The sequence below is a fragment of the Psammomys obesus genome, unplaced genomic scaffold (assembly GCF_907164565.1).
Source record: "Psammomys obesus unplaced genomic scaffold, mPsaObe1.curated_primary_1811, whole genome shotgun sequence".
NCBI classification, from domain to species: Eukaryota; Metazoa; Chordata; class Mammalia; order Rodentia; family Muridae; genus Psammomys; species Psammomys obesus.
In genome coordinates this window covers 9,890,695-9,913,763 of record NW_026590062.1, presented here as the reverse complement: position 1 = coordinate 9,913,763, position 23,069 = coordinate 9,890,695, and the positions used below count along the sequence as shown (strand labels likewise).

The 23,069-nt window shown below is 43.5% G+C and overlaps 1 protein-coding gene across 1 annotated transcript in view; it reads right to left on the bottom strand.

Moving 5' to 3' along the window:
- The window catches only part of Hectd4 (HECT domain E3 ubiquitin protein ligase 4), a 110,756-nt gene that overhangs the window by 83,837 nt on the left and 3,850 nt on the right, over nt 1-23,069 (bottom strand). The window contains exons 2-8 of the mRNA XM_055606012.1: nt 21,775-21,945; nt 13,054-13,246; nt 9,337-9,495; nt 7,444-7,557; nt 6,661-6,801; nt 2,641-2,873; nt 2,182-2,327 (exon numbers count right to left, since the gene is read on the bottom strand). Of these exons, the coding sequence (XP_055461987.1) occupies nt 2,182-2,327; nt 2,641-2,873; nt 6,661-6,801; nt 7,444-7,557; nt 9,337-9,495; nt 13,054-13,246; nt 21,775-21,945 (1,157 nt within the window). The remainder of the gene's footprint in view (nt 1-2,181; nt 2,328-2,640; nt 2,874-6,660; nt 6,802-7,443; nt 7,558-9,336; nt 9,496-13,053; nt 13,247-21,774; nt 21,946-23,069) is intronic.

Here is a 23,069-nt window from a genome sequence, read left to right as displayed (position 1 = left end):
AAATTTTATCTAAGATGCTAGTCTGGTTAGATACGGTGGTATGTATCTATAACCCTAGCTCTTGGGAGACGGAGCTGAAGATCTCTTTTCAAATTCAAAGCCAGCCTGAGTTACGTACAGGAAGATGCTAACCATTACCTTCCTCACCCCAGGAGAAGCTTGGACCTAAATCACAGACATGATTTAGTCCAATAACTTCTCAGATAAAAGACATTTTCCAACCTTTTGCCTGTCAGTTACCAAAATGATAGTGTATGCCAGGCTCCATGAAGAACTAGTAAAATTTGAAAGCTATGAAAAGTCAAAGTTGACAAAGTTGATTCGTGAGTTGTGCCCTGCATGCAACCCACAAATCACATGACAAGGAGAATGCCTGACCTCAGCTTTTTGAGAAGTCTGAAAAAACAGGATTGAAAATGGCAGTTTTGTTTGTTTGTTTGTTTGTTTGTTTGCTTTCCCTTCCTTTGGAGCTGTGGCAGACAATCAAGTATGCAGATTCAGCACATAGCCTGAATGTGTCCTATGTCTCACGCCTGTAATTCCAGAAATTGAGACTGAAATACGAGGATCTCAAGTTCAAGGTCAGTCTTTGCTGTATCCAAAGACCTGGACTCAAGAAAAAACCAAAACACCAAAACACACACACACACACATACACACACACACACACACACACACAAAAAAAAAAAAAAAAAAAAAAAAAAAAAAACACCCATAAACAAAACAAAAAACAAAATTCTCAGTAGGCTATAGCCATAAGTTTGATAGTGAGGAGGCTGAGAGGATGGATGGGTACACGGACCAGAGTTCCATCTCTAGCACCCATGTAGAGAGCTGGACACAGCAGCACGCACCCCGATTCCAGTGCTGAAAAACAGAGCCTAGAGAATTCCTGGGGCTTGCCGGACAGTTAATCTAGCCAACTGGTAAGGTCCTGGTCCCATGAGAGACCTTGTCTCAAAAGATAAGATAGTGTCAACCTTTGACTTCTATATGCACACACACGTGCATAGACACACAATCAAAAATATGTTTTAAAAATAATTTAAATTCACAGTGAATCCACAAGATTTTTTTAAACTTTTTAGAGAGAGTCTCACTGTGTGGCTTTGGCTGGTTTAGGACTCACTATGTAAGGCACATTGGCCTTCAGCCCACAGAGAGCTACCTGCCTCTAAAGCACTGGGATTAAAGGTGCAGAGCACTGTGACAGCTCAGCAAGATTTTTTACAAATCAATACTACTGGGGCAGCTCATAACTATCTGTAATTCCAGTTCCAGGAGCTGTGACACCGTCACAGACATACGTGTAGGCAGGACACCAAAGTATATATAATAAAACATAAACAAATTATTTAAAAAATCATTACTATTAATATTATTTATATGTGCGCATGCATGAGTGCATGTGTATATGTATGTGATGTGAGTGTAGGTATGGTTATGTTACACTGTACATCTAGGTCAGAGGACAACCTTCAGGAGTCAGTTCTCTCTTTCTGTAGTAGGTTCTAGGGATTACACTCAGCTCGTCATGCTTGGGTGGTAAGTGATTTGTTTACTGAGTCATCTCAGCAGACCTCAACAAAATTTTGAGCAGGTTGACAAGGATGAGTACAACTAAGCACTGTCAAACATCCGGCTACCACTCATGACAACCTCATAAGCTTACGCAGTGAGTGTCATTTTAATTCTATCTCACAGGTGAGGAGACAGAAGCCAGAGCCAAAGTGAGTGGCAGAGCAAACTCTAGACACTAGGGTTGCTCCAAAGAACCCTCACACTTGGAACAATCTAGTTGTCTGCAACTGTCCACTTACAACCCTTGCAAGAGTTTTGCTTGCCAGGAGGAGGTGGTGCACGCTTGAAATCCCAGCACTTGGGAGGCAGAGGCAGGAGGATCTCTATGAGTTCCAGGCCAACCAGGGCTACACAGAGAAACCATGTCTCTCAAAACAAACAAACAAACAAACAAACAAACAAAATTTTAAAGAGTTTTGCTTTAGTTTTCTTTTTACTAAAGAAATAACAGTGTAGACTGCTTTTGTTCCTGGCAAAAATGTTCTTCAGCTATGATGTCCAGATTCCAGATGGGCTGAGCAATACACTACAGCCTGCAGAGAGGGTCACGGTACATTCATTACTTTGTGGGGAGCACTAAGAAAACCATTTGCTGTTTACCTGATGGCAAGACAGACCTCCTTCTGAATTTCAGGGCAGATTTGATCTTTTGGTGCCATCAACAACTGCCAAAGAAGCAATCCTGACCGCCGAATGATGTCTCGGTTCCTTTCAGTTTGTGGGCTGAAGAAAAATTTAAACACCACCTACAGAAATAAGGGGCAGAGCTAAGTGTGCTCATTCCACACAGCATAAAATTAACCTTCTACAAGAAAGCACACGGTAGCTGTGCTTACGAAAAGAAAACCAGGTGCATTTGAACTCCATCTCTTCTACCGCACAACAGCATGTAGTAAATACTTCCCCACTGACAGCTTATGAGCTAGACAGCATCATCCCACAAATCACAGTGCAATGCACACAATGGATGACAACCCTAGGTAGAATTGCTGAAGGTGCTCCTTGTAGGAGGACATGGCTGGTGCTGTCATCTTGCTAAGCTCCCCACAGCACATGTACCTGAAAGACGACGAGGATGCAGCGTACAATGCAGGTGTCACCATTAACCATGGCCTTCTCCATGATGTCACAGATGCTGCTAAGATGGCGAGCCTCAATTGGGTGCTGCTTGCCCAGGACGCTTGTAATGGGAAGGTTGGGGTTTGTGGCTAGAAGATTGAGCTGGTGAATGCACATGGCACCAACATGGTGCAGTAGCTGGTTTATGACCTCGCTCGTACTGACAGCCTCTTCTGGAAGATACAAAGGAAGGACACTGAAGAAAGATGTGACAGGTGTCTTCAGGGTTCAAAAGCTGTATACGCACAAGGACAGACTCATGTGCCCACTGATGCCACTGTTGCTCCAGAACCTTGCAGAACAAAGGTAGCTATCACTTACTGAGCTTGTTTTATGTGCTTAACAATGGGATAGTGCTTGACATGCATGGTTACAAATTTAAACTCTTTTAGTCCTGTTTATAGACCAGTAAGCAAAAAGTGGAAGAGGTTAAGTTACCCTACATCATCCAACTACAAAGTGATAGAGATGAGGTCTGACTTTCAGCCGTCTCAGCCCATGCTGGCAACCGTCCTAAGACTTAGATTCCTCTTCAACAGCTATCCTATGGAAGAAGTCCTGTCCACAAGTACCACCTCCTATAGCACTTCCCATTTCTAGCCCATTTGGATAGATGTAAATCACTAGAGCTATGGGGATTGACAAGCATTTTCTTATATAATTACTTCATGGCTCACGGATGGTTTCAGCATTCAGAGGATGGAGGTGGAGAACAATCTAAATAGGCAAAGTGTAAGAAAGACTGCTTTGGGACCTGGAGACAGCTCAATTGTCCCATCCTGGGCTGGGAAAACTCAGTTGTCAGTAATGTGCCTCCCACTGATGGTCCTGGCTCCAACCACTGGCACAAGAAACGAGACAGAACTTAAAAAAAAAAAGCAAGCCAATTATTTTTTAGCAAGTTTATAAAAATATGAAAATTAGGAATGAAAGCAGAGAAATTACTACTGACTCTGTAGATATTAAAATAATTGCAGGGGGCACTGGGAAGATGGCTCTGAGGTTAAGAGCACTGGCTGTTCTTCCAAAGGTCATGAGTTCAATTACCAGCAACCACATGGTGGCTTATAACCATCTATAATGATATAATGAAATCTTCTGGCATGTAAGCATACATACAGGCAGAATACTGTATAAATAATAAGTGAATCTTAAAAAAATTTTGCAGGGGCTGGCGAGGTGGTTCAGCAGGTAGAAGTGATGACTGAGCTCAGTCCCCAGAAACCACATGGCAGAGAGGACACATACATGCACGCACACAATAAACAAAAACATTACTGTAGTGATTAATACATGTTCACTCTCTTTCTGGGGGACGGATTTAATGGCACTCCCATTAGGTATGATCTTGACTCCTTCTAGCCAAAATGCAGAAATGGTAAAGTGAAGAAAGCATGTGGGTGCTGCTGAAAAATAGGTTGTTAGTTTCAAGATACAAAGTCTAGAATATAGTGTGAAGCGAAGGGGACATGACCTCTGTGCTAGTCTCTCAGTTTATAACTTGAGTGTAGACATAGTCTCATAAAGCCCAGGCTGGCCCCAGACTCACTAGGGAGCCAAAGATTATCTGAACCACTGATCCTCCTGCCTCTGTTGGATAGTCATCGCTCTTGGTTACAGTGGTTTTGGTTTGGGTTGGTTATGTAGGTAAGCTGGTAGAGTATTTGTCTAGCATGTATGAAGCTTAACATAAAATGGGTGTATGATACCTACATGGGGAGGTAGAGGCAGGAGGATCAGAAGTTGAAGATCACCCTTGGCTACACAGTGAATTTGATTTCAGCCTGGAATACATGAGACTCTGTCTTTAATTTTAATTATCAGAGTTTTCTATTCATTTTGTCATAGTCATAATTCTTTTCTTTAATTTTTTTCAAGATATCTTCATTTAGTTTTTTAACACATTCATAATGGCTGCTTTAAAGCTGTCATCTACCAAGTCTAACACCAGTGTGTAGCTGGGTGGGGCTTTTTTTTTTTTTTTTAACCCCTTGTTTCATTATTCTTGCATTTGGTGTTAGGAAGGAAGCCAGGGCTTTGCCCCTTCAGATGGCCTATCATACACTGAACCACACTCCCAGTTCTGGGTTTTATTTCAACGCTTGGTGAATGTTAACAACAGTCATAGGTGGCACTGCAAACCCCTGACCTAGGAACACTTTGATCCTTTGTGGATCTGTTTGCAAGGAGGCATCCCAGCTCAGGAAGCTATAACATACGCAACTTCTGTATGGCCCTCTGACAAGATATTTGTTTTACATTTGTCCAGACATGAGCATACAGCAAGGGCCCTTTAGGTTCCCTTACTGAGGACACTGTTTAGAGACCTCTGTAGTGATTCATTAAATCTCCAGGTACTTTGCAATTCTGCTGAGCCTCTGGTCTTCTCTCTTTGAACCATAGGCAGCTGTGGTGCTGCTGCTGCAGCTGAGAAAGAGGCTCTGCCCCAACTCCAGTCAGGTGCCCTGGCATGATGGCTATCATGACCAAGGCTGAATGGTCACTAGAGCAGCCTCAGCTAAAAATGCCACAGGCTTCCACTGATCTTACCCAAAGTGCTGAAAGTCGTGTGGTCGTGGATGTTACTTGGTTATGTGAGACAAGGTTTCACTATGCAGCCCTAGCTGTCCTGGAACACACATGTAAGCGATCTGACTGCCTCTTCCTCCTGAGTGCTGGTGTTGTCTTTAATATGGCATATCTGTTGACTAGTTTCCAAACTCTAGATTTAGTTAGGTTTGATGTTTAGAGAGAATTTGCTGAGTTAGTCTTTCCACTGTACCAAGATCTTAAAATGTCAATATAGCCCACTGGTGGTGGTGCACACCTTTAATCCCAAAACACAGGAGGCAGAGGGGACAGATACATCTTTGTGAGTTTGAGGCCAGACTGGTTTCCACAATGAGCTCCAGGATAGCCAGGGTTCTGTAGGGATACTCGTCTCAAAACAAAACAAAAAACCAATCTTAAGAAAGATAAAGGTCTTATAGCTGGGCGTAGTGGCACATGCCTGTAATCCTAGCACCCTGAGAAGCAGAGGCAGGCAGATCACTATGAGTGCCAGGCCAGCCTGCTCTATGAAGTAAGACCAGGAAAGTCAAGGCTACACTGAGAAACCCTGTCTCAAAAAAAAAAAAAAAAACAAAAACAAAAAACAAAAAAACAAAAACAAAAACAAAACAATGATAATTTTTTCTAACTATAAATTTGGGTATAACTAAGCCATTGTCAGTATAAAACATTACAATAGCATAGGATTCCAGCCCAAAACCCAATAATCAATCTCAGGATCTCAGTCTGGCCCACCTTGAATTGGAACGCACTCTGTGTCCAGGCTAGTCTAGAATGCAGAGCAGTCCTCCTACCTGGGCTTCGCAGAGCTGAAATTATATGAGATCTATCCTAGCACCAATAATCGAATTTTACATCTAAGTTTAGATTTTGGGAGAGCAAAAGGGGATTTTCTTTTTCTTTCTTTTTCTTTTTTTTTTTTTTTTTTTTTTTTTTTTTTTTTTTTTTTTTTTTTTGAGTCAGGGTTTCTCCGTTTAGCCCTGATAGTGTTTTTCTTTTTTTCTTTTTCTTTTAAAGATAGATTGTTTGTTTATTATGTAAGCAGTGTTCTGCCTGCATGTATGCCTGCTTGCCAGAAAAGGGCACCAGATCTCATTATTATTTTCGGCCACTATGTGATTGCAGGGAATTGAACTCAGGACCTTTGGAAGGAAGAACAGCCAAGGGTCTTAACCTCTGAGCCATCTCTCCAGCAGGTTTTTCTTTCAAAAGCCTACACTGTATTACATGCTTTCTTCTTTCACATAGCCAGCCTTCCCCACCCCATAGACAACAGTGGGTTTTGGTTCCTAAATTCCAAGAAGGAAGCAGCAGACACACTGTGTTGCTGGCCTGCGTTCCAACACAGCTGATCCTCTGTCACATTTGGGAGCTGAGAGTGCTGCTCACCTTTGGGCTCAGTGATAATATGGCTGACCCCCAGTCTCTGGCACACATAATGGAAGGCTTGGTTTCCAGGATTGCACCACTGATCAATGTAGTCATTTGAGCAGGTCCATAGCATGTTGTTCACGGTATCATAACAGGCACCTGCAAACAACAGTTCACTCAGCTGTTGTGCAACCGCGCACCTGAACACATACTCCCCACATCACCACTAAGAACAAAGGGCAAGAGTTCTCCACAATGCTGACCTCTATTCCTCAAAGATCTATATGACAACACAATAAACTGGAACTGAGCAAAAAGACTGAATTTAATTTACAAATTTGCTCAGTTCCTATGTGAGAGGGAACAAAACATAAAATACATGGTTTTCAGTATTCAAATGACCTACTTCCAAAAAGGATTCAGGTGGCTTTCATGAAAATTCAGGGAACACTAGGAACAGGTTAACAGTGCACAATAAAAGGGTCTGGTAGACAGTCCCAAACTTCTACATCTCCAGCAGTCAGGACAATGAGCAAGTCTTTTTTTCTTGTGTTCAAAGGCAGAAGCCTTTGTGTAACATGAACTTTGTGGAGACTTTACCGGGCATCATCTTACAGCCTAATGTGAGTGTCTTCAATGGCAGTTCACCTGAGAATCTTACACATGGAAACTTCCACGCAGAGTGCCTAAATTAAAAGGCATTAACATTTCTTTCTTTTGAGGAAACTGGAATGCCACATAGAATTGACAACATTTTTCACAAGCAATCGCTAAAGCTGAATCTTCCAAGATGTGTCTTACCTAATCCTGGTACGAGAGCACCACGTCCCAGTGAGCTTCCAGCAGCATCTATGAGATCCGCACGACTTGTGAACTGACCATCTGAAATGTTATACACCAAGCTGGAGGCCAGGACTGTGGAAACAGAGAGCTGTTTAGTGATCCTGAAGACTACTCTTTAGGAGAAGTTTCCATTTTAGGATCCTAACCATATTTCTGTTGAGAATTTCTTTTTTGTTTCTATTGATAGTAACAACAAAAACAGAATAAACATAAAGAACCCTAAAAGCAATGTTGACCAAATGTCTTCATAAACTTGATACTGAACTGTATTTCTGAAAGTGATTTAAAACAGCAATGTTGGCATGAAGGTGTTTTCTACAATAGAAGGTCAAAAGAGAACCACAGAAGACTTGAATCTCAGGATGGCAGCATGTGTGGAAAAGCGTTCAGCTGGGCCTTGCAAGCATTGGTATGAAGTTGCTCTCCTTTCTCAGGGTGACTTTCACAGACACTTTGAACTTTTCCCTCAACACAGGAAAGTGGAACAGTGAAGAGGAAGGGCTTTAGGGATCTAGGCTTGAATTCTGGATCTACCATTTCTAGATGGCATGGGAAAAGTTACTAACCACTCAGAGATAATATAAGGTGCTGTGCTGAACAGCATTACAACTTGACACACTATAGCCATCTGAGAAAAGGGAACCTCAATTGAGAAAATGCTTCAAAAGGTCAAACTGTAGGCAAGACATTTTCTTAATTAGTTATTGATTGGGGGGGGGCACTCCATTGTGGGTGGGGCCATCTCTATGTTGGTAGTCCTAGGTTCCATAAGAAAACAGGCTGAGCAAGCCATTAGGCAGCACCACTCTGCAGCCTCTGCATCAGGTTCTGCCTCCAGGTTCCTGCCCTGGAGTTTGAGTTCCTACTCTGACATCCTTCAGTGATGGACTACAGTGTGGAATTTTAAGCAAATAAACCTTTCCTCCAACTTGCTTTCCATCATGGTGTTTCATCATAACAACAGTAACCCTATTAGGACAGGTACCTACCCCACAGTTGCCATACAGATGAGATGAGTTTAAAATGTCAATCACATATGTGTTAGTTACTATTGCTGACATCACAACCATACACACACTGTTTTGGTTTGGGACACAGGATTCTACCACAATGTCCAGGCTACCTTCAAATTCCCAGGTGCTGGGATTATAGGTGTGCAGCACCATGCCTGCATTGATGCTTTCTCTCTTTTTTGTTTCTTGTTTGTTGTGTTTTTTTCCTTCACAGTCTGGCCTTAAACTCACTATGTAGTTATGGCTCTTGACCCTCCCAAGTACTAAGGCAGTAGTTTGCAGCATGGGAGTCTCATCCCCTTTGGGGGTTTAATATCCTTTTTACAGGGGTCACTTAGCAGACATCCTGCATATCAGATATTTACATTACAGTTCATAACAGTAGCAAAATTACAGTTATGATGTAGCAATAAAATAACTTTATGGTTGAGAGTCAGTACAGCCCTTCAGAAGGAAATGTACCATTAAGGACAGGTTTTGGGAGCTTAAAGCCTACTGCTTCCTCATTCTCCCTGCTTCATGATGAAAAATGTGATTTTCTGAGTTGGGTACAGGACGCACACTTTACTCCTAGCATTTGGGAATCAGAAGCAGGTGGATCTCTGGAGTTCAAGGTCAGTGTGGTCTATAAAATGAGTTCCAGAACAACTGGGGTTACTTACACACACACACACACACAGTCTCAAAAATAAACAAACAAAAAGGTGCTTTCTCAGCATCCTATTATGCTACCATGCCTCCCTCCCATAACTGTCCTTATCCCTTTAGTCATGGTTTTATCAGAGCAACAGAAAAGTAACCAATACAGGAAAAAACATTCCAAATAAAACTTACTTACTTTTTAAAGATGACAGACCACTTGTTCCACCAAAAAGAGAGCGGGTGGCAGAGCTACCTGACCCCCCTGGAGGTGGGACCAGCATCACCAAGTATGTGCCACAGGTGTACATGGGTGTCTTCCGCAGCATTTTCAGAGGAAGGCCACAACTAGTATTTGCTGGAAAGGGATGAAAACACTTAGTAAAAGTATCCTGCATTCTCATGAATATGACTACAAAATGGCCTTGGTTATAATGAGGTGTCCAAACTGAAACAAAGATAGGCCACAATTAGACAGAAGGGGAGTTGGAGAGATAGCCAGCGATTAGGAGCACTGGCTGCTTTTCCAAAGGACCCAGTTTTGATTCTCAGCCACTACGTAGTCACTCACAACTGCCTGTGACTCTAGTTCCAGTGGATCTGAATCCCACTTCTAGCCTCTGAGGGAACTAGGCACACAGGAGGTAAAATGGCCATACACATAAAATAAAGTAAATATAAAAAGGTTAAGTAGAGAGAGCAAAAATTATATTCTGGATCCAGAAGCTGGCTCCAAGTCTCCTATGGAATAGTTTGAATGTCATAAAGGTGTTCCCAATGTCCAATATACCTCATGACTCTAAAAATTCTTCCAAAAGAATCAATGTTCAAATGGAATAAATCTCAAAACAAATTCCTATTGTTTGTGCCTTAACTGGGAGTTGATAGTCTAGTTAAGCTGTTTTTAATTTTATAGAAAACTATCTTTGAAATGATATATCACTGGAGGCCTGGAATTTAGAGAAAACCACTTATCTCTGGCCCCAGAGTGCCCAGCTTAAAGAAAATTCTTGATATGTCTGTGACTTTACATTCATTGCAAACAGCTCTGGACACAGAATCAACCTAAGTACCCAGAGCTTTCAGGACATCTCTCACATGGTAATTTTAAACCTACATGGCTTACAGTAATCCATTATATATACACATTTCTTTCTATTTTGAGGGAGAGTGATATAAGATACCATCAACAGAATAATTATTGTTTCTAATCAGGAGGTATGAAATGCATATCATCTCCCTTGCTTCCTGGCACTGAAGTGTGGAGTAGGTGAGCTCAGTAAGGACCAATGATGTCAGCAGGAAGTCCACCAGAGCTACAAAACACAACTTAATTGTTCATAGTCTCAAAGAAAAATCATTCTCAAGGATTTAGATTAAAAGAATATGTGAAGTAAAATCTTTCTCTTAAAAAGAAAAAAAAAAAAGCTATTAAACTTTAATTAGCACAGAGACCAAAAGAGGGCATTGGGTACCCTGGAGCTAAAGTGACGGGTAGTTGTGAGATGCTAGGAACCCAACTCTAGTCTTCTGCAAGAGCAGAAAGGAAAACTAGTCTTTCTGATGTTTTGAATACTTCTATTTCAAACAGCACCAGTTTTTAAAAACATAAGCCCTCAACAAATATATTCTTCATTCAGGACATCAATTTCTGGGGTAATGAAAATTGAAAAGGTTAATGAATGAGTGGAAAATTTCAGCGGCTTTGTAGCCTAATATGTTCACCTAGGTGTTCTCACAGACAGACTCATTAACAGGCAATATGTTGTAGCTTGTCATGGAATAAAGCCCCACATTTTTAAAGTTATTTTTATTTTTATTACTTATTGTTGGGTTAGTGTGCATCTTTACATATGTGTGTGTCAAGTGTGTATAAACATAGGTATGGAGGCCAGATACAACTTCCAGTGACATTACTAAAGAGTTGTCAGTTTTAATTTTGTTGTTTCTGTTTTGAGGCAAGATCTCACTCTGTAGCACTGGCTGAACTGGAACTAACTAACTAACTAACTATGTAGACCAGGCTGGTCTTGAACTCACAGATATCTGCATCCCTGGTCCTGGGTCCTGGGAATACAAGAGTGCACCATCACACACAGCTTTTTCCCCCCCATAAATACTGGAGACTGAATTCAGGTCTTCATGCTTGCTTGGCATGACCTCACCAACTAAACTATCTCCGTAGCTCCAAAGCTTTAGACTTTGTGAATGTTCAGTTCATCTTCACAGATCCATATAGACTAGCACTGGTGGATTTTCAGCAGGACATCATGTTAAATGAACACAAAAACTCATACAAAGTACAACAAAATCAAATTTTGAATAAAGATACCAGTTTTCACAAAAATCTAAATGTATTTTGCTGAGTGTGCATATGTGTTTATGTATGTGTATGTGTGTGTGTTGTGTGTATATGTGTGTGTGTGTGTGTGTGGTTTTGAGACAGGGTCTTTCTGTAGCTGAGGCTGGCTCCAAACACACAGCAATTCTCCTGCCTCATCATCCCAAATGATGGGAATTATAGGAATGAGTCATCATACCCTACTAAAAATTCTAAATATAGTATTGTCTTCTGAGGTCTTTTAAGTTGCTGGAGAGATGGTTCTGCAGCAACTATGGAAGAGCCATTCCTGCTCTTCCAGAAGAACCAGGTTTAATTCCAGAACCCTCATGGTACGTTACAACCATCTGTAACACCTGTAACTCCAGTTCCTGGAGATCCAACACTCTCTTCTGGCCTCCATGGACAACTAGGCACAAATGTGCTACACAGAAGCACATGCAAGCAAAACACACATACACATAAAATAAAAAATAAAACACACTCCTATGAACCCAACTTGGGTAGTAGTTCGAGGCCATCCTTGGCTACATGAGATCATGATGGAAGGTTACTGTAGAGCCAAGAGGCAGGCTGTTTTTTCTTTTTCTTTCTTTAAAGAAAGAAAACAGATTTACTAAGTTTACTGAATGGAATATGGTGGGTATGAAAGTATAAACACAGATGACTTTAGCTTGTCATAAAAGTATTTACTTTGGGGGGTGTCTTCTTTGCATGTATTAATTTAGTGTGTATGTGCAGCTCTGTGGGGTCAGTTCTCTGCTTTCACCTTTTTGGGGCTACAGGGATTAAACTCAGGTCATCAGCCTGATCACAAGCACCTTCACCCAACAAGCATCTTGCAACCCCCAAAAACATTTACCAAGGTAAAAAGAACTGTTCTATGCTAGAGCAAATATTAACAAAGTACTCAACATTGATACCACAGAGGCCCGTGGCAACAAGACACTATTCTTACACTCTAACACAGCAATAAAATATTTTTTATTGATTATTCATTATTAACAGGATGCTCTGTCTATATGTATGCTTGCATACCAGAAGAGGGCACCAGATCTCATTATAGGTGGTTGTGAGCCACCATGAGGTTGCTGGGAATTGAACTCAGAATGTTTGGAAGAACTATCCGTGCTCTGAGCCATGTCTCCAGCCCCAGCAATAAAGTATTTACTGCACAGTCTCATATGAGTTCACCACAAGAGTTTTTCTTCTTAGTAGTTCAGTGAGAGGATTAACGCAGAGCATCAAATCCATTTTATTTTAGATCCAGATTTCCTTTTTTTTTTTGAAAGCATGGGGTAGGGATTGGTGTGATATCACACAGCGTAGGCTCATGATCCCCCTGCCTTAGCTCCCTTAGTACTGGGACTGTGATGTGTACTGCCGTAGTTAGCTGAAATTTTCTGCACATCTTCCCTGACAGTGACAGTGGAGACAGCTACAAGTAAGGCAGAACTGCTCCAGGGCTCACATTGTGCCTACAGCCTGGACCTGCTGGCCACTGCTCAGAGGTACAGGTGAGGCAAGCTCTGCACACTGCAGCACTGTGCAGGTGGTCAGGAAGAAGCCACGCACCTGCTTGATCCTCCTTCAGCGTGTTGGAGATGGTGGAGCCAGTCAGGGCTGCGAGTGTCGCCGATGGGGAGGCTCTGTACCGAGACAGTCTGCTGAGGAGCATCTCATTAATGCTTTTGGCAGACTCGCCCTCTTTTCTCATTAGGATTGTGCGTTCCTGAAGTGGGCTGGCTACAAATACCCCATTTTCCACCTGATATTTAAAGAAAAAAGAGGTCCTGAGATGATACATTAATTCAGTCAGCAGATATGTTGAGACTATTTTTCTGTGACCTGGATGCTTCCAAAGCACTTTCTGGTCACCTGAGCAAACACACCTTTCCATGTAAACCACTTCCTGCTCTGGAGGTGCTGCTTCAGGCAGGGAAGGCTAAGCTCAGTCTCAGAGCTGTCATCTTTCATGGCAGCCCACATACAAAGTGAAATCAGCCAACATTAATACATTCTGCAGAAAATTGTTGCTTATCACCCTCCTGTTGAATCCCATAGGCCATTGCTCACTAATTATGAGCCTTCTGAGAGGTACATGGAAGAAAGGGGAAAACAAATCAATCAGCCCTTGATTTGCTGCTGAGGACTACTGTGAGGCTATTGTGTTTTGGAAATGTAACTAGTTGCTAAGACCTAAATGCTCTTCCCACAGTAGCCAGCATTGGCGCCAACTGCCTGGGCATGGCAGAGCAAGCCCAGAGCAAGCCAGCGTGGCTAAAACACTTCAAGTGCACCTGGGTGGGCCTCACATTTCTCTCACTCAGCACTGACTACTGCCAGCAAAGTCCCTCAACAACATGGAGTCTGACTCGAAGCACACTACCTGCCTGCCTTCCCTCCATCTTCCTTTGTTTTTCATTTTTTTGAGACAGGGTCTCATGTAGCCCAGGATGGCCTCAAGCTCATATGTATCCAAAGCTGGCCTTGAACTCCTGATGCTCTCTCTGCCTTCCAGCACTGGGATTTACAAACTGCATAGCATGTCTCTGTCTTCCTTCTTTTTTCAAAACCTTTCCTAGCCTTTCTTATTGCTAAAGACTTAGTGACTTCCCATAAGCTTCTCTTTCTCATTTCTTCTCCAATTCAAGGCCCAGATCCTGTATTCTTCCCATGCCAGCTTCCCAAGAAGAAGCATCTCACTCAGGAATTTGAGATTGCTCCCAGGTCCTGGCTCCTCTCTACCCCTTGACTTTTTGTCCTGACTGCCTTCTCTGCTTTCAAACATAAAACACTCTACTTTGAATCACTGTCTAATGACTCATATCTAGGCCAGTGAAATGGCTCAGGAGGTAAAGGCCCTTGCTGCCACACTTGATGACCTGAGTTCAATTTCTGGGACCCACATAATGGAAGAAAAGAACCAATTTCCACAAGTTGTCCTATGATCTACACACACACACACAAACACACATGCACACACCAGCATGTGTACATTTGTGGGTTTGTGTACATGAGTGTGTATTAAGCGTGCACATGCAGGTTTGAAAGAAAATGTGGGGGGGGGGTTGTTGTTATTGTTGTTGTTTTTTTTGAGACAGGGTTTCTCTGTGTAGCTTTGGCTGTCCTGGAACTCACTCTATAGACCAGGCTGGCCTCAAACTCAGAGATCCACCTCCCTCTGCCTCCCAAGGGCTGGGATTACAGGCGTGTGCCACCACTGCCCAGCTGAAAGTGTGTTTTTAAAACACTGACTTTGATCTCTCTCAGGAAGCCTATGTAACCAATACACCTGGCAAATCCAGCCTCCTAGACATCGAGGGCCTCAGACAGAGAAGACAATAAGTAAGCCTGGCCTGCTGCTGCCAACCACTGAAGACAAGAGGAAATGAGGGTGTCAGAAACCAGGTCTTTAGAAACCCACAGAAAGCAAAGCCAGAGTCCAGTTAGGAAGGTTGATGGTATACAGAGGGCGAGAGAAAGCACAACTGACAAGTGCAGTTGAGAAAGATCACAAGAAAGCTGCACAGTGTTCACAGAGGATAAAGAAAAAACTTTCTGGGAGCCCCAGACTGCTGTTCTGCTCCCACACCTTCTGCTTCTTACTCCTCTTAGGTGTGACCTCTTAACTCTGTGCCTTCTCATGAACACTGCTCTGGACAGCCACTGCAGCCTAAAGACCAAAGCAACTTTCCCTTCATTCCCTTGCAGTGGCCTTGGCCACAGCAGTTTCTGCTTTTGTAGTCTCCATGGCATCGCCCTTCCCTGTTTTGTTACTGTGAGAACTTCGTATAAATAATTAGAGTCAAAAGGAACCTCTGCCCTCTCCTCTTCTGCCTTCTAGCTCCATAACTCCACTCATGGAAGCCATTGCCTGTGGTGTCCAAGATCTCAGCTGTAACACTGTGCCCAGGCCCTCCTGGGGTTCGCCCATTCCCATCATTCAGATCTCAGAAAGTCACTAACTCAAAGAAGTCTGCCCTAATTACCAGCTAGCCTCCCCACCAGCCCCTACTGAGCACATCATACTGTTTAGCTTCTGCATATACTCACCTCTCTAAAATGACCACACAGTAACTCAATCATGGCTTGTCCTTGATTACTAGCTTCATGAGAGCAGCCTGCCTACAGCCTTGGTCACCAGAACACCCCCAGCACTGAGGAGGCATTCCCCACAGGCCCTCCCTCACATGTAGTTCCAGCCTCTGTGGTTAATGCCCCATTTTCTCTAGTGCCTCAGTCTTAAGCTGTGTCCCCCAATCTCACAGCTCCCACTCCTGCCTCTGGCATTTCTATTTAAATTGCCCTTTGTCCCCTTAAATTTAAAACATCCACTTCTTACTGCATAGTTGTTCCCCACTGTCATGTTCTATTTATGTTACACAACTCTAAATATAACCCTGTAAAAGCATGCAAGACAAAAATCAATCTCGGTAAGTGTGGTGTTTAAGCATTATCCATCTGGCCCTATGAGAAAATCAATAGCTAATGTAAAACAGTCTCTCACTGCATTCAGTGTTCTGCAAACTGAAACAACAAAGCACTGTTGAGCAGCAGGAAGAGTAATTTAGGGCACAAGTACCAAATCTGCAGAACCTTAGTCTTAGGGTGACTGCAATCTGAGCCAAGCAACCACCATCTTGGGAAGTTCAGCTATAGCCCCTTGCAAAAAGGGTTACCCCTTGGTTTGTTAACAGTTCCTAATCCCTCATGGAGAAGTAAGGAGGGTCACAGATCCTCACTTGAATATCCAGGCACTCCCTACCACCTGTGGTATGCATCTCTGCCTTAACTATTCATGGCCCTGGAAAAGGACTATAGCATATACACCAGGGAAGACTAGGGGAGGGAAGTCTCCTTCTAAGCAGCTACAAGAAAGCCCTCATCCCTGTTGGGGGAGGAACAGCCACACCTTTTAAGTCCACCTCTCACCTATAGTCTAAGAAAGTCTACAGAGTAGACATAGCAACACTCAGTCATACAGCTCAGAGAGCTAAAGGCTACTGACCTCAAACACAAGGCACAGCTTGGAGCATTGAGATGCAATACAGTTAGCAGTGACAAGGGGTTCCTCCCCCAGTCCAGGCCACTGGCCAGCTCCAGCCAGCTTCCCTCTGGCGCTTAGTGAATTTGTCACACACCAACCAACAGCCATTTTAAAAATAAATCTGGGACTGGAGAGAAACCTCAGTAGTTACGAACACTGAGTAGACGGTTCCCACCCTCTACTCACAGCAGCTCGTAACTGTCTGTATCTGTACCTCCAGGGGATCTGATGCCCTGGCCTCCATGGGCACTCTGCTGAACCCCTCAGCCCCAACTGCTTCTGCCTGGCCATCTCTCACCATGTTCCCAGTGACCACAGCCTTCCTCCTACTGGATGCCACATTGGCCTTGCTACTTACTGTCCCCTCTCTGCAGACTGTAACCCTCTGCAGTTTGCCAGGACTGTTGTAGTTTCAGCACTGAGGTGCCATGTCCCAAGCAAACTACTGACCCCACCTGTTAGGAAGGGCCCCACTGAGTCCTTGTCCTCTGCCACTGCCCTACTTTCCCCAGCATTTGGCACCAGTTGTATTTATGTTTTTGTTCTCCTCTTCTTAACTCCCATGCTCCTATACAAGCCCATGAAGACAAAGATTTACCAACCAACTATCCAGACAAAGCAATATCACAGTTACTCATTTAAAACTGAATGAAGAGCCAGGCCTGGTCTACATAGGACCCTGCCTCAGAAAAGGGAAACAACAACAACAGAAGCTTGGGGGAATGAAGGAGAGCAGCCTAGTTGTCCAGATTATAATTTGTAGGAAGAGACCTGGGATGTGAGGAGCACAGGAGGAAAAGGTGGCATTAAGTCCCAGCATGAGAGGCAGCCCTTATAGGAGCTGCAGACCTTCCAGGACAAAACAAGTAAGAAGAGTGCTCTAGAGTAAAGACAGTGACAAGAGTCCCCACAGGGGTCCAGGCAGACTGTTCTGCATCCTCAAAGGCAGAATTAGAAGGGTCCGGAGTTTCAGGAGGCCTGCACCCTGGACAGAGTCATCTAATGTGTCTTCCCACACAACCGCTCTGAACTTGACCACGTGGTAGTTGCACATAAACATGATATTCTGAGAAGCTGGATGAGTGCCCCACTTCCTCTAAAGCTCCTTCCTGCAAGCTTTCAAAGCAGGAGGCCCTGCTTTAGCCTAGACTACTGGGTAATGGTGGGGACCCTAGGGATGAAAGGCCACCTTCGGTGTCACAGTCCTGTTAATATCCCAGCTGAGGGGAACAAAAGGCGTGATGCTGCTAAAACTATAGGCAGCACAAGAGTTACACACTGCCACTGCTAGAAGTCACTTGTTTGGGATAGTCAGACATGCAGGATACCTACTGCATTCTCTTCCCTTTCCTCCTTCCTTCCATCCTTCACCCACCCTTCTTTCTTTCTATGTGTGTTGGTTAGATTTTTGTCAACCTGACACAAGCTAGATCACCTTCGAAAAAGAGCACCTCAAACTGAGAAACTGTTTCCATAAGATAAGATTGGTCTGTAGGTATTTTCTCTTTTTCCTTTCCTTTTTTTCCTTCTTTCCTTTTCTTTCTTCTTCTTTCTTTTCTTTCTTTCCTTCCTTCCTTCCCTTTCTCTCTCTCTCTCTCTCTCTCTCTCTCTCTCTCTCTCTCTCGTCTCTCTCATTTGTTTTGTGTTTCTGGGTTTTTGAGATACGGTCTCACTATGTACCCTAGCTGAACTCATTATGTAGACCAAGATGGCCTCAAATTTAGAGATTGCCTGCCTTTGCCTCCAAGAGTGCTGGGATTAAAGGTGAGTGCTACCATACTCGGGCTCAAATTTTAGGAATTAGTGATTGATGTGGGAGGGCACAGGCCACTATGGGAGGTGACAGCCCTAGGCAGGTGATCCTGGACTGTATAAGAAAGCAGACCGACACAGAGACTGAACTAACAAGGGAGACTGCATGGGATTGGCCTAGGCCTTCTGCATATGTTACAGTTATATAGCTTAGTCTTCTTGTGGGACTCCTAATGGGGGGGGGGGGGTTGTCTCTTACTCTTTTGCTGGATTTTGGGGCCCTTTTCCTCATACTGGACTGTCTTATCCAGCCTTAATATGAGGTGAGGTGCCTAGTCTTACAGAAACTTGATATTCATGTTGATATCCATGAGAGGCCTACCCTTTTCTACAGAGAAATGGAAGAGTAGATGGGGGCAGGGAACAGAGGGGAGGTGGGAGGAAGGGATTGAGAAGAGAGGAGGGAAGAGAAACTATGGTCAGGATGGAATAACAATAATAATTAATAATAATAATAACTTTTTAAAAATAAGTAAAAATTTTAAAAGCAGGCTGAGCAAACCATGGAGAGCAAGCCAGTAAGCAGCTTCTCCGTGGCCTCTGTGTCAGCTCCTGCCTCTAGGCTCCTGTCTTTAAGTTCCTGTCCTGACTTCCCTGCATGATGGCCCATAAGCTAATATAAACCATCACCTACTTCAAGTAGTGTTTGGTCATGGTGTTATGACAGTAATGTGTATGTATGTATGGGTGGTGCATGTATCATGGCACCTGTTTGGAGGTTGGAGGAGAACCAGTAGGAGTCATTCTCTCCTTCCACCATGTGGGTCCTAGGGACTGAATTCAGGTGATCAGGTTTGTGAGCAGGCTCCCTTACCTGTTGAGCCATCTCACTGGCCTCTATATGCCATTTACTTACATCGTACACCTAACTGTCTTCCTATAATGGTTAGTACTTAAGCATCATAAAAGGTATTTCATAAGTCATTTTGAAAGACAAGCCAGTTAGTTAAATCCTACTGACAGCTTATTAATTTGAGTTATGCAGGGACAGGTTCTGCCTGAGAAGCCAGTCTACAGTAGAAACCCATATGCCAAATGAGGAGGAAGAGGAACTACAGTAGATGGAAAAGGTCTTGGAAACAGATTGTGGCTCCTGATTGCTAGGAGGATGGGCACCCAAGGCCAGGAAAGAATGAACAGTCAGAGAGCAGAAGTGTCCTGCATTACCACAGGAAGGTGAGCAGTTTCTGTAATGGTGTAGAGATCAACCATATCACACACAGCTATAAGCTCAAGTGAAAAAGAAGGCCACTGGGACTGGAGAGATGGCTCACAGGTTAAGAACACTGGTTGATCTTCCAAAGGTCCTGAGTTCAATTCTCAGCAACCATATAATGGCTCATAGCCATCTCTAGTGAAATCTGGTGCCCTCTTCTGGTACACAGTTAGAATGCTCTATAAATAATAAAAATTAAAAAGGCCACAGACCACAGGAAAAAGAAAACCACTGCTAGTCCTGGAAAGCTATATGTTGGTGTGATGTGCACACATCAAGAAGCTTCCAGAGAAGATGGGAAGCCAAGCACAGTTGTGCACAACTTGATGGCAGTGCTCAGAAGGCAGAGGCAGCAGATCTCTATATGTTTGAGGACAGACAGGGTTACTGTGGTGGTTTGAATACCAATGGCCCGCATAGATCCATGTGTGTGAATACTTGGCCCATAGGGAGTGGCACTATTAGGGGGTAAGGCTTTGTTGGAGAAGTTGTGGCTTGTTGAAGGAAGTGTGTCATTGTGAGGGGAGGCTTTGAGGTCTCCTATGCTCAAGCTACACCTTGTTTGGTACATAGTCTCCTTCATCTGCCTATAGAACTCTTAGCTCCTTCTCCAGTACCATGTCTGCTTGCATGCTGCCATGCTTCCACCATGACTCAAAGACAAAAAAAGAAGGGAAAGAAGAAAGAAAGGAATGAGACAGGCATAATGGCTCAGCTTATAATCCCATTATTCAAAAGTCAGGAAGATCAACAGTATTTGGACAGATGGCGGGAGATGCCTCAGCAGGAACAGGTGCTACCAAATTCCATGGTGGAAGGAAAGGACCAACGTCACAAAGCACCCTGTTGATATGTTTGAGCAGGACTTCCCCAAACGATTCAAAGTCCTCCTTTCAACCTAAAGCAGACCCTTTCCCAGCATTTGCTTCATGCTGCAGCAAGGCAGCTTGAGCTGTACCATCACCTCCAGTAGATGTGGCCTTTGACTACATAAGCAGATACCTAAAAACAGCTTTATATTGCCTTCACATGGGTTGTGAAAATTAATCTCTACTTTCGCACCAAGAAACCTACTGACTAGCCTAGTTTTTTCCTAACGCCTCATCATTTGGTGTATATGTATGTTTTATTTCTAAAAACTTTAGAATTCTCACTTTATTCTAGGTAATCTAAAAATTTCAAAAGAATGTGCCAAAATGTGGGCATCTTTCTATATCTTTTAATCTAAAGACCAGCATCATTTACTTTGAAATCTTTTTTTAATATTTCAAATTTTATTTTATGTATGAGTGTTTTGCTTGCATGTATGTCTATGCACCATGTCTGTGCAGTGCCCAAGGAGGCCAGAAGAGGGCAGTAGAACCTCTGGAACTGGAGTCAGATGTTTATGACTGCACATGGGTACTGGGAACCCAACTCTTAATATCCTGGATGAGCAGCCAGTGATCTCAACCACTGAGCCATCCCTCCAGGCCCTTCTTCTTTCTTAGACATGGCCTTGCTGTGTAGCACAAGTTATCCTTAAGCTCAATATATAGCACAGGCTGCTCTCAAGTACATGCTCCTCTGGCCCCAGCCACCCCAGCCACCCCAGCTGCACCAGCCTTCTGGGACACCATCATACCTGGCTTTCTCAAGTTCTTTATCTGGCAAACTACACTGGTTCCCTCTCTGCCTACAATCACCACTTATTTTCTTATCTGCTTATAAGTAATCTTTCATTTCTCCACTACCATCATCCCGATCTACTCAACCACCCATCAGCCAGAACTCAAGCTCCATTTGATCAACAGCCCTGTATTCCTTGACCATCACTATGTTCCCACCCCCAGGGTAGAGCACTATTGGCTCACAGTGAGTATTCAGCTAACATCCAATGCCTTCTCATAGCTCCAATTGCAACTTCTCAGGTGTTCATTTCTGTCTGTGGGGCCATTCCTGACACGTCAGTTAAGCCCACAGCATTTCTGCTAAGACCCTCTACTGTGATGCATGCAGTAATGTTACCTCCTCTCTTGGCAGATAAGCCTTCAGAAAGCTAGGCTCCACTGATCCCACAAAGCCCCAAACCAGAAGCCTCCAAGGGCATGCAAGAGGAAAACCAGTGCTGAGGAAACTGGGCACACAACATAAGGGTTGCAAGCTCTTTGCATATAGACCTGAAAAGAAAGCAAGTAGAAATGTTTCTGCAATGATACAAAATGAGAATCAGACTCACCATAAGTTCAAAAATGTCCATGAAAACAGAATGTCCCTTTGGGGTCTTCTCATTCAGACTGGCAGGGGACCAGATCCAATAGAAGTAAGTGCCATCCGAGGAGAGGTGCACGGTGCTCATGGTACTGCCCGCAGGGAGGGGACTGGCTGGCATGGGTACTGTCTGGCACACCTGAACAGGAAAGAGCGCCCTTCATTAGAGGGATGCAAAGATTCTTCTAAAAAAAAAAATTCAAGCAGAAAGGAGATGCATGTTTATGCCCAAAGCACCTGGGTTGGAGCCAGATTAAAAGTGATTTAATAAATGTGCAAGGTAAGAGGGAAGACAACAGAAGAAAGTCAAAAGGAAAGAAGAGAAAGAGGAGAAGGGAAAAGGAGAAGGGTGGCACTAGACCCACACCTAGCCCGGAGCACAGGAAATGCCCAGCACCAGCACACTAACTCTTGCTGCCAGACATTGGGACTTAAAATGCAGCCAGGAAAGAAAAACTCAGACCGTGTACTAAAAAGACAATTCAAGAAAAGAAGAGATGAAAAACCCAAATAAGAGCCAGCAGAGCAGGCTACTGCTTCCAGGGTACAGGGAAGACAGTTTTCAGTCATTCCTTTGTTTGGCTCAGTCAAGAGACAAGAGCAAACCATGCTTACTGACTGGTGTGGTACCACATTTCTGTAATTCTAGCAGGAGGCTCAGGAGTTCAAAGTCATCCTTAGCCAGCTGGGCCCAGACAACAGGCTTGGGCAGGTCAGCAGATAGCTCAGAGCAAGTCTGACCACCTGGGTTTGATCTTTAGGTCCCAGAGTGAAAGAGAACCCCCTTCCTCTAATCTGAACAGATCAACTAAGGCATGAGTGTGTACCACATTCACACAGCTGCCATGCTGGGTGGCTCAAAACCACCTGTAACTCCAGCTCCAGGGGATATGATGCCCTCTTCAGGCCTCCATGGGCACCTATATTCACATGGTATGGATTTGTACTAGTGCGCCTACACACACACACACACACAAATAATAAAAATTTAAAATAAATAAAAAATTAAAAAAATCTTAACGCATTCATGGGCAAGATGGCAAGCTAGCCAGCCTTGTGGCTAAAGCCACTTGGTACCGAGCCTAACCACCTGAGTTCCATCTCCAGGACCCACAGTTTGGAAGAAGATGGACTCCCCAGAAGCTAGCGTCTTTCCCCGAAAATGAATGAATAAACAATTAAATGTAATAATAAAAATATAAAATTGTCTAAATAAACACATTTATTCAAATAGAAATAAGGAACAGATAAAGAAAGAAATGT